At 37.7% G+C, this 12,524-nt stretch overlaps 1 protein-coding gene across 1 annotated transcript in view; it reads right to left on the bottom strand.

Annotated features, from left to right (window-relative positions):
* GRIA3 (glutamate ionotropic receptor AMPA type subunit 3) overlaps positions 1-12,524 on the bottom strand; it is a 269,592-nt gene that overhangs the window by 59,204 nt on the left and 197,864 nt on the right. The window contains exon 11 of the mRNA XM_058536632.1: positions 9,472-9,848. Coding sequence (XP_058392615.1) covers positions 9,472-9,848 — 377 coding nt within the window. The remainder of the gene's footprint in view (positions 1-9,471; positions 9,849-12,524) is intronic.

Below are 12,524 nucleotides of genomic sequence, written 5' to 3'. Positions count from 1 at the left end.
GCTTAGCTCCAGGGATCAAAACACTTCCCTTTTGCAAAGTGAGCCTTAGCACACAGGACAGGCCTCAAGTGAAGTAAGAAACTACTTGTATAATAGGATTTAAGAGGCACTAAAAGGTTTGTCTCCTCTGTGCAGCGCCCCCACCGCCCCAATAACCAAAAAAACCAAAAGCATCCTCACTGGCCTGCCATAGAAACTCCTACTATTGGAGTCATCCTCTGCGTTTTCTTCAGGAGGCTTGGTCAAAATGCGACACTTTATTCAACAGCATCCATTATCACATTATCCTGGATTAGTCTGTCCAGTTAGTAGAGAATGGAACAGAAGATTTAAAGTAAATTTTAATAAGGGGAAAAATTTGTTCCTAAACTAACTGTGCATTGGCATTACCTGGGGTGTTTGTTAAAATGCAGCTTCAGAATACCCAAGTGCTCAAGAATCTGCACTTCTTAAGCATCACAGGTGGTTACAGTGGTCTGTAGACCAAACTTAGAAACGTTGTTCTTCTACATCAGTGATTCTCAACTCTGCCTGCACATCGATATCTGGGGAGCTTGAGACAAAACAAAACAAAACAACAAAACAACATGCCTAGGCTCCACCCTAGACAAATCTCGGGGCCGGGCCTAAGCATTTTTCTAAAGCTCTGGTGCAGCCTGGTTTGAAAGTCACAGTCCTACATCATGAGTGCTACGCAGGGAGAGGGTCCATGGGAAGTTAGGGGGCAGAGTGAGGGCACTGAATGCTCAGTGATGGGTAATGGCTTGGAATGAGGAAACTTCATCACCTTCACAATGTTGCTGAAGGCTGGCTCTGTCTGCAGAAATGAAAATCTGGTCCCTAGATTTTATAAAACATTGCCACATTATCCCTAGGATGGTTGTGTTCTGTGGCAGAGCTCTACCCTGGTTAGGCTATGTTCTCTCATAGCCAGAAAAGCTCACAGGAAAGAATCCACTCTGTCATAAAGTCAAGAATAAATGTGGGATCCAGGCACATCACCAGGCTCTGTGAGAAGAGGGCAGTTCTGGGCTGAAAGCTGGCAAATGAAGCTCTTCCCTGTCTATACTTACATTTTACCACTTTAAATTCCTGTGTCCCAGGATAACCTTTTTTTAGCCTCTGGAAAATTCAGTTGTTTTAGATTTTGCACTCTGATCAAATAATTTTAGCAGGTGTTTTGATAAAGAATGTTCTTTATTGATTAACTATAACAAAATTACTTGATGTTTTTAAAGTCTGTAATTCCTGTTGGTCCCCGGATGCTTAAAACAATTCTTATTTATTTATTTCTGAAGATAATTACTTTTAGCCTTTGGGATGTGAAAATCTGCTTTGCAACAGAATTTTTCTAGTAGTTATACTATCTCAGGATTTCATCTGAGAACATTTCCCTTTTAATCAGAAGAGGTGAAAACATCTGGAGGAGTCAGAAAGAATGTGTCACACTTCTGAATGCTAAAAGTATACAGAATATTTCAGTTATGAATTTGGACCTTTCATAGTCTTTCTTCATCGTTGCCATATACATTTAATTTATTCTTGGCTGATCTGACTCTGGAAATAATTTTACTATATAAAAAATAAATGCTCCAAAGTAGCATCCATAGTAATAGGGTAATAAAAATGGTAACGTAATAGCTAACACTTATTGAGCACCTCCTATGTGCCAAGCTATATTCTAATAGCTTTACATGTGTTGACTCTTTTAATCCTCCATCCCTATGGTTAGGTACTATTTTACAGAAAGGAAAATAGAGACATTCTACAGATAAAAAAACTGAAGCACAGAGAGGATAAATAGGAAATAAATAATCTATACTTACACAATAGAAAAGAAATGCCCACATTTTTGTAGTATAAAATACTCATATTTTGTTTAAGAAAATCTAGAATGGTGTGTAAATTATAGAAGGTGCAATTTTCCTATAAACATTGAGAGATACAGTTGCAGGAAAACCAAACATATTTGGATAATTGTTGTTTATTATCTGTTCATTTGGAATGGAACTGTGAATGTCATCCTTATTTGGAATGATGGAGTTTTACTGAGACCAAGGGGAAAACTGATTTTGGAGTATTTCCAGAATCATGGTTTGGTATGGAAGGGGGTGCATTTTGCTGCTGTGAATACTAATGGTAGTATTCACATTACTACTTGAAACGTGGAGAAAATACAGTCATTTATGGAAATTACACTTGTGTCATTCTATTGAGGCTAATGGACTATGACTGTGTCTGTATGATCTAAAATCAAGCCTACACATCATAATCTGGTTATTTTGGCCACTTTAATAACTAACTCAGTTAATCATGTTGCTGATCTGTATGACTCAAGCTGAGACTGGCTGTTGACATGACTGAAAATAAACTGATATGCAAAAATGGTCATTTTTGTGGCCTCTTATCTACACGGCTATTGGCTTTGGCAATTATGTGGTTAATATCATGATATACCTATGAACATGGAGAATTTTGGTGAATACCCACATAGAAATGGTATAATAGTATCCACAAGCCTCAGCATAGATGGAAAAAGGAGCTTCCTTGGAATCAGTGTTGAATACACAAGTTTGTATTGAATATTCTCCCCTCAAGAAAGTAGTAGCTTTGACAAGAGTCTTGGTGGAATTTCTACTACTTTCTTCCCTTGTATGGCATGGATGCCTAAATCCTTTCACTGAGAAAATGTGCAGTGGAACTCACAGAGAAGAAGCTCTACAAGAATTTTTACATTTCCCTTTTCTCATTAGTAAAACTATAGCCATTTAAACCCACATTTCACACGGAGGCTATATAAAAAGTGACAGATGGGTCAGCCCAATCATATTTTTTAAAGGCTCTATTAAAACAAGACAAGACTTTATAGTTAAGTTAAGAAAACCTGTCATTTTCCAGTATCTTTCCCTCCAGCAATGCAGCTTCAAAATGTGTAACATTCATTTCAAATAGTTTTGTTGCACAAGACAGATTCTCAGGTTAGCATAAGGAAATGGTTGTAAAATACTGCACATTTAGTATTTATAAAAATGCATTATAAGGAGCATATCCTACCTTTTGAAGAAATGTACGAGGAGGAGTGAAGTTAATGAAAGTAAATTAACAACAAGAGAAAAACAGACATAAAAACATTGCAAAATAATGTACAATGCTCTTGTTATCTGTAATCATTAGAAACTAGAGTTTCTGAGTTGATAATAAAATGTATTTTATGATTTCTGAAATGATAATAAAAGTGAGCTATGTGCTGTAACCTTCATCGTGTGAGTAAATTTTGAGATCTGCACTTTACTAGCGTCACAAGATGAAGAGCTGGAACTGCAAACTGCTACTCCTGTGCACAAACTCTTTGTCATTCCTCATTTTTTCCTCTTCTTTCTTCCAAAGTATGCATCATTTCTACACTCCATTCAATGCTGTGTTTATGACAGATTTTTTTTAAACGTGCAGAATCAATCTTTGGCTCCTACAGTCTTCTCTGTTGGGAATAAGTAACCATCTCCCAAAGACTGAAAACTACGGCTTTCAGCCAGAAAAGTCATGAAATAGTTGTAATAAAAATTACATCATTAATTTATTACCACATCACTACTGCCTTGAAGTGAATTTGCAGTAGGATGAAGACACTGGTCATACATCAGTGAAGGAAAGGATATGGCTTAAAATGGAGCCAAAAACTCCTGTTGTCTTTGATCCCATTCATTTTATACCATTCACATTTTTTTAAAAATTTTTATTTATTTACTTTTCCCCCAAAGCCCCAGTAGATAGTTGTATGTCATAGCTGCACATCCTTCTAGTTGCTGTATGTGGGACGCGGCCTCAGCATGGCCGGAGAAGCAGTGCGTCGGTGTGCACCCGGGATCCGAACCCAGGCCGCCAGCAGCGGAGCGCGCGCACTTAACCGCTAAGCCACGGGGCTGGCCCACCATTCACATTTTTATTCTATACATACTTTCCATTTTGAGGAGGATCTATGCATCAACTAACCTGGACAGATCCCCCACCCTCTCCTCCAAAGTATTTGATATCTTCAAAACTTAAGATGGGAATTCCCCTTGGAATTCCCTTGGAATAATCTGTACACACTAATCGGGTTCAAGTTAGCACGTTCTCTCAATTTTCTCTGTTACAATTTCCCCAACCCTCATATCTTCAACTTGGCTAGCCCTCAGATGTCCCTGCAGCTTCAAAGAAAGTCAGCAGGGGGAGCATTTGTCTGGAACGACTCAGACTCTGGGCTGCTTAGCGGTTGTATCTAAGTTATACAAAGGAAATAAATTTCAGATTAAAAAAAATTGCAACCTTCTGTCAATATCAGTAAGAAATTGTGGAATAATACAATAAAAATATTTGCAAGTGGTGTAATCCTTAAGGAAAGCACTACATGGGTTCAAGAAGGAATGTTGTTAGTTATTTCTCATCAGAAACCAGCTATTTGGCACTGACTAAAATTTCAACTGTGTTCCTAAGGAGTTTTAGGAACTAAAACGCAAATACAATATTAACTACCAGTATTTGTGAAATTATGATGGTTAAGAGGAACCAGTTTAAAAATGATAATAGCTAACATTTATTGAGAACTTACTATACAACAGGCACTGTGCTTTACATTTTACAGATGAGGAACTGAGGCTTAGCAAGGTTTAGTAACTTGCCCCAGGTTACACGACTGCCAAGCAGACTGTGAATCTTGTGAGACTAACTCCAGCACCCACATACTTAACTACTATGCTCCCTCCATCTGTCTACACCCACTGCCTATCTCCCCATCGCCCAATCAGGGGGAAGGGGGTTGAATGGAATCTTCTCATACCTCCTTCTCCTGACTCCCCCCAACAAATCAGTTCGTATATGGATATAACCTCAGCTTATTACATTGATTGCCCTCTGTAAAGGTGATTCAGCCTCCAGCTGAATTGTTCATTCTGAACAATTTGGGTAGTTGAAAATATCAGACCTGATATTGACATAAACTCTTTATCTTCTACGTTACCGTCAACAGCTTTATTTGATGGAAATGGAATGATGCTCAGTTTTCATCATGATGACTCATTGCCGATTTCCCAGTCTTTTACTTTGAGTGAACACATGCTCAAATTTTAAATGCTCACTACCTACTTTCTTTAACAACCAGAGCAAAGATGGAGTTTCATCAGAGGTTGGGAGACTGGAAAACAGCTCTTGTGCACGAGCATGAGGAAAAGAGTGGAATAAATAATACACCTTTAGGTCGATAGTGGGAGGCAGTGGAAACAACTGTACTGCTGGCTCTTAGAAACTCTTTGACCTTGGGTTCCATCACATTATCTCTCTGGGTACTGTTACTTTGTCTTTGATATGAGAAAAGGAGCATGAAGTGGAAAGAGGATGGGTTTTGGAGTTGGAGTTGCGTTTGAGTACTGGCTCTGCCATTAGCTGTGTGACTGGGTAGATTATTTAACCTGAACGTCATCTCCTTCAACTTAAAAATAAGTATAATGCCCACCCTGTGGCAGTGTTTTGAGGATTAAAATCCATATGATAATGCAGGTAAAGAGCCCGTACGCAGTGGGAGCTCAGTGAAGGTTGTTGTCCCTCTGACCTCAGTAAATGGAAGCAGTTGGAGTAATTTATCTCTGACATCTCCTCCTGCTATAATATTTGATAATTCTACTTTAAAATGTGGTCTCTTATAATTCCTTAAATTGCTTCAATTTTGATAAAAGTCAGAACGTACAATGCATGCTCGCATTCTGGGCTTTCTGGAGAGTTTGCATTCCAAGTGTGGCCATTAAACAGAAATAAAGTATAATGCTGGCATCTGCAGTCAAGGCAATCATGAATCTTAGAGTGCACCTACGTTATTATCAGGAATTTCTAAATCTGTTAATAGAGAAGCACATTACAGTGGGGTTTGCTGTTGTACAATTGAGCACAAATATATAACCAATAGAACTGTCAAGACAAGGAGAAACATGTTTCCTCCTTGCCTGTGTATAATAAATATGCTCAGAAGTATGTATAACATTTTATCAAGAGGCTTAAAGATATAATTTCTTTTGAAGGACACAAAAGCCTGTATCGAAGGAGGGATCACACATATGGTAGAAAATGTAGAGTCCATAAAGGTAATAATTTACTACTCAAAAGCACAACAAGGATAATACTTGTTATTCTAGATCAGTGTTATTCCATAGGCTGTGTGCCCCATTGCTGGGTTGACTTGTGACCAGCAATGTAAAAAAAAGAAGCAGAATAGAAAATATCAGAGTGCATGGCACACTGTAAGGCTAATGTCTGGTGAAGCTTTCATTATATACATATATATGTACGGAGATGTGATTGAAAATTTATTTCTTCCTGAGCGCCATGGTCAAAAATTTGAAAGCCATTGCTCTATATGACAGTATCTAGTGCAGTATAATAAAATCTGTGTCTTGAAAAAAGCATTTGATATATTTCAATGCCACAAAAGAGCCATAGCTTAAATTCTGCTACAAAAAATAAAAATAAATATCTGTCCAGCTTGTCATTTTCGGGTCATCATCTTTAAATTATTACTTAATGAAGCAATATGCATAAATACTTCTAAAAACAAATGGCTTTTTGAGAGTCCTGTTTGAGTATGCAGAGTAGTGTGTAGCACTCCAGTGAGGATATCACAAATTTAGTTTTGAAAATTCACTTACAGAAACCAATACAATCTCCAGCCTTAATGACTCTTTAGTATTGTCTCAACACAGATTACCAGCCATGTTAAAAGTCATTCAATTACGAGATCATTTAGAAACCCTAGTGTCTTGAAGTGAACGTTTAAAAAAATAAGAAAGAAACCAGCAAAACAAATGAACTCCCAGATGATATCACAAAATGACACACATTCTAAGCACAAAAGGAACAGGGAGTGAAATAATTTGGAGAATCTGACCAAGCAGATTGAGGGTGGCAAAACAATTTGACTTAGGCAAGGGAGGCTTGCCCCACACCTATACTAAAAAGCTGCTGCAGATTGTTACCAGTCAGTTATACGCAAAACTTCATTTTAAATGTTTTGTGCTCTAAGTGGATAATCTCAAAATGAAGTATGCTGTAAAAACATGGTAGGTGACCTTCTGAGTCCTTACATTCCAAATGAAAATCCCTATATGATTGGATTCTGGTCAGTATTTGGATTAAAGTTCAATTTTACTAAAGCTACAACTTCTTATTTTTTTGGTGAGGAAGATTGTCCCTGAGCTAACATCTGTGCCCATCTTCCTCCATTTTGTATGTGGGATGCTGCCACAGCATGGCTTGATGAGTGGTGTGTAAGTCTGCACCCGGGACCCGAACCTGCGAACCCTGGGCCACCGAAGCGGAGCACGCAAACTTAACTTCTATGCCACCAGGCCAGCCCCCAAAGCTATAACTTCTTATTTCAAAAAAATACATTTTTTTTCTGATTATAAAGATGTTACATTTGCTTACAATATTTTATGATTATGAATTCACCACCATTTTTGTTTAGGTGAGTTAAGACTTTAAGTGGGTAAGGCCCAGGACATTCACATTCGATATTTGCAATAGCTTGACTGAGATAAAATTTGCATACCATAAAATTCACCAGTGTAAGTGTACAATGAATGATTTTAGTAAGTTTAGAGTTGTGCAACCATCACCACAATCCAGTTCTGGAACATTTCCATCACCCCCAAAATTTCCTCATGCCCATTTGTAGTTAATCCTGACAGGGCTGGGACTAGGGTGAGGCAAGCGAGGTATTTACCCCATGCACAAAATTTAAGGGAGTGCTAAAGTCTCATTGATCAAGATAAATAGCATTTTAGTGCAATATTTTAAAAAGTCAAAATTAATGCACAAAAACCCATGATGAACAAAATATCAGAATTTTAAATAGACTGGATCTGACCCCTGTACTTGCTCTACTCAGTCTCACTTGCCTCACCCTAATCCTGGTCCTGATTAACCCTTCTCTACTCACTTCAAGCCCCTAGAAACTACTAATGTACTTTCTGTCTCTATGGATTTGCCTATTCTGGACAAATGGGATTATACAATATGGGAATTTCAATAAGTGGAATTCAATAAATGGAATCATAATATGTGGCCTTTTGTGCCTGGCTTCTTTCCTTTGACATAATGTTTTAAAAGTTCATCCATGTTGTAGCATGTGTCAGTAGTCTGTTCTTTTTAATTGCCAAATAGTATTCCATTGTATGGACATGCCACATTTTGTTTATCCATTCACTTGTTGGTGGAAATTTGGGTTGTTTCTACTTTTTGGCTATTATAAATGAAGCTCCTATGAACATTTGTGTTTAAATCTTTGTGTGGATATATGTTTTCTTTTCTCTTAGGTAAATAACTAAGAGTGGGACTGCTGTGTCATATTTTAAGTGTACGTCTATTATAAACTGACAAGCCACTTTCCAATTTGGCTGTAGCATTTTGTGTTCACACTACTAAAGGATGAGAGCTACAGTCATTCCACATCCTTGCCACCACTCGGTACTGTCTGTCTTTTTGATTATAGCCATGCTAGAGGATGTATAGAAGGATCTCCTTCTGATTTTAATTTGCATTTCCCTAATGACTAATGATGTTGAACATATTTTCATGTGATTATTAGCCATTTGTATACCTTCTTTGGGGAAATATCTATTCAAATACTTTTTCCATTTTTAAAATTAGGTTGTCTTCTTTTTATTGAGTTGCAAGAGATCTTTATATATTCTGCATACCAGTCCTTTATCAGATGTATGATTTGCTAATGTTTTCTCCAAGTCTGTGGCTTGTCTTTTCATTTTCTTAATGATGTCTTTTGAAATGCAAAAGTTTTAAATTTTGATGAAGTCCAGTTTATCAATTTTTCAAATGGATTGTCCTTTTTGTGTTCTGAAAACTCTTTGCCCAATCCAAGGTCACATAGACTTCTTCCTATGTTTTCTTTTAGAAGTTTTACAATTTTAGTTGTAAAACTTGGGGGAGACACTACAATGAATTGTTCTAGGCAGTGTGGGAACAAAATTAAAAAGTGAGAACACTGAAAGGGGAAGGTAGGAGAGTTTTAAAGAAGAGTTCTATCTTCTTTCAAATTTTTTCCAGATCCAATCTCTGGAAAAATGAGAAAATGTTTTAGTTCAGTTAATGAGGAAACCATGCCTGTCTGATCTGATCAAGATTTAGTATTAGCTTTATCTGAATAATATCAATATTAGCTGGCAATGTTGCCTTTATCCAGAGTTCACGTTTGCTATAATGTGTACAAATATATAATAGCATAGAAATGCATGAAAGACATTCCAAGCAACACCAATAACACACTCACTTCATGGACACAAGCAAACAGAATGGCTTGATGATAATTCGTTGTTGGATGGAATGTTAAATGAAAGAAATCTGGACTTGAGATGGGTGAATATCAGATGTACATGAATGGATCATGGCCATAAAATGCAAAGAGGCGTTGGGTATGACATGGAAACAAACCTTGGAGAAATATCACATCCTTGCTGCATAAAGGCACCCAAGGAAAACCAAAGACTGTTAAATATTCCAAATTCATTTGGAGGATCAGGAGGGCTTTGTGGGTCACGAGGTTCTTCATTGTTGTCTTCCAAGTGCCATTCGTAAGGGCTGAATCTGCTGACTAGGAAAAGAACTACACTGACTCCAATGTAAGCGAAGACGATGCACATCCAGATTTCGTAAGCCAAGGGATCCAGAAATGAGAATACTCCTGGTTTTGATTTCTGAGGCTTCTTTATCATGATGGAGATGCCCAGGCTCATAAACGGCTTTGAGAAATCTATGACTTCTTCACGGACCAGCGTTATAGTGAGTGGAGCAACAGCTATATCGGCCCTCTGGAAAAAAAATTTTTTGACTTTTAGAGACAGTATTTCCATTAGTCATTTGCCACTTAGTATACGTCATTGGTGGAAATATAGTCTTAAATCACTACAACCAATTGATTTGTCAGTGCTTTGGTTGGAAAGTAATAGTATTCAATGGGTTCTAAAATGCTTTAACTGGATGGTGAGTTAAGGAAAGAGCACTGGCTGACCTTTTGTTCTCTGAGAAATATTGGCTTAGGGCAACTGACTCAATTTTTTTCCCTGAAATTTTTTTGCTACTTTGCAATTCAACTTCTACTCCCTTGTGATATATCACTGTTTAACTCTTGTTTTCTTATTTTAATTTTCATGCTCTTATGTCTTATTTCCCTCACTTGACTGGAAATTCTCGTGGGGTAAGCATAATAGTCTATACTTATATGTGCCTCTCTCCTCACCATGAGGCGCACACAGGACTACAGTACTCAGTTTAATATTCGAGTGTTTGCTATTATTCGTGAATTATTTTTTTGAGAGTATGTCTATTAAAGCATAGGTTCTCTGAAGGCAGGGACTCAATCTTCTATTTTTGCATCTATCATTGCAACAGATCCTAAACTAAGGAAATCATAGATGCCTAAAAAATAAGTTGTTGATTATTGAATATGACATATGCAAACATGAAAGAATTCTACATGGGCAAGAACAAGAGTAAAGCAGATACATATTAATTTATATAGTAAGCCATCATATCCAGTGACAAATACCAGTGTAGCACTCACATGTATTGGATTAATAAAATAAACGTGTCAGTAGTGCACCGCATAATTAGCTCAGGCAAAAGCAGGCAATGTTTTTTTATTAATCCCATGAAAACAGGCAGTAGGAATTCCTGCGCTTATTTATTTTGTCTTCCACAATTGTTCCTTTATGACAGTAGTAGGTTTTAGTCTGGAGCCAGGCCTTAAAATGCATACCTAGAAAAATGCCTCTGACTAAGGAAAGGCTTTTGGATGGTATATTAGATATGAAGTGGAAACACCAATTTTGATGATCATTTTTTTTCTCTGTTAAGTAGAGTTATGCCTCAATATCCCCATCAGTGGGGAGGGGTGGGGGAAGAATGATGAAGTCTGAGATAGAGCAGTTTTTAAAGATATGATGTTTTACTACCTTGAATTGCATGTGGTGACTCAAACTAGTTAAGAAACTCTTCTTAATTAATTTGAGGGGAAATACAGATAATAAATAGCCAGCTAACATTTATTCAGTGTTTACTCTTTGTGAGGCACTGTGCTAAGCACCTTATATATATTATTTCATTTAATTCTCACAGTAACCTTGATGTAGGTACACGATCACTCCCAAGTTAGAGAAGGAGAAACTGAGGCAGTGAGAGGCTGGGATTAGAACCCTGGTCTTCATATTCCAGAACTCACTCTCTTAACCACCGTAATGTTTTACTCCACAGATACTTGCAGGTTTCTACTATACACTACTTTTATGTTCAATAATCAACCTCAGCCAACCCCTCTCAGGTTCATTTCAGTGCATATTTAAGTGCCTATTTTGTGCCAAGCACCATTCTTGGTGCTAGGGATGAAGCAGTGAGCAAGACAGACAAAACTGACAAAAATCTTTACCCCCACGGAGGACATCACGTATCCTAGCAGAAGCTGCAGAAAGTATGCATTTATTGAAGCCAACAGCCTGCTGACTAAATCTACCTTGATGGCTCCCTACCATCTCAAACTCACCATTTCTAAAATTAAATCCATCATCTATCACTGTAAAGTTTATTCTCCTCTAAGTCTGCGAATGATGCTTATTCCAAACTTTTCCCAGTCCCTAATCCTTAGAGGCCTAGCCTCTCTGCAGATGCTCTTGCCTCTTTCTTTACTGAGAAGATGGAAGCCATCTGATATGAGCTCTATCACCTCAGTCTTCCTTCTCCTTCTCAACATATTGCTGTATCTTCATCCGTCCCTTCTGTCATTCCCATCTCATAGAAAATGAACTCTTTCTTTCGAAGATTTAATTTACTTATTCCTTGCATCCCATATTCTTCTGTCTTTTCTTAAAAATCAGCTCCATTTATTCTCTTTTACTAATGTGACTTCTCAATCTCAGTGGTTCTCAACGTATGGCTCCCCAGACTAGCAGCATCAGAGTCACTTGGGAACTTGTTAGAAATGCCAATTCTCAGGCCCCACCTCAGATGTATGGAATAAGAAACTCTGGGGGTAGGGCTCAGGTGGCCCTCAAGGTGATTCTAATGCTTGCTGTAATTTGAAAACCATTGATTGATCGTATTCACTTAAAACCATACTCATGTAATCCCATTTCCTGACAAACAAAAGTGAAACAAAAACCACTCCTCCCACCTTCTATTGATCCTGCTACCCTCTTAACCATATGACATCTCTCCCTATCACCACCAATCTTCTTGTAAAAATACACCTTTACTATCTCTTGATTTTAACACCACTTTGTCCTTATACACCTGTGATCTAACTTTCATCCCCTCCAATTTCCTGAAATTGCTTCTTGAACTATATACTTGGTTACCAAATTCAAAGACCTTCCTGCGGTCATCAACTGCTCATGTGACACCATTGGCCTTTTGCACTCTATGTCCTCTTTCTTTGGCTCTCTGATACCGAAGACTATGGTTTCTCCTCCTGCTTCTCTGAATGTTCCTTCTCT

Source organism: Diceros bicornis, chromosome X, assembly GCF_020826845.1.
Source record: "Diceros bicornis minor isolate mBicDic1 chromosome X, mDicBic1.mat.cur, whole genome shotgun sequence".
Classification (NCBI taxonomy): domain Eukaryota; kingdom Metazoa; phylum Chordata; class Mammalia; order Perissodactyla; family Rhinocerotidae; genus Diceros; species Diceros bicornis.
The sequence above is the reverse complement of the archived record's forward strand: the minus strand, read 5'-3'. Positions and strand labels throughout refer to the sequence as shown.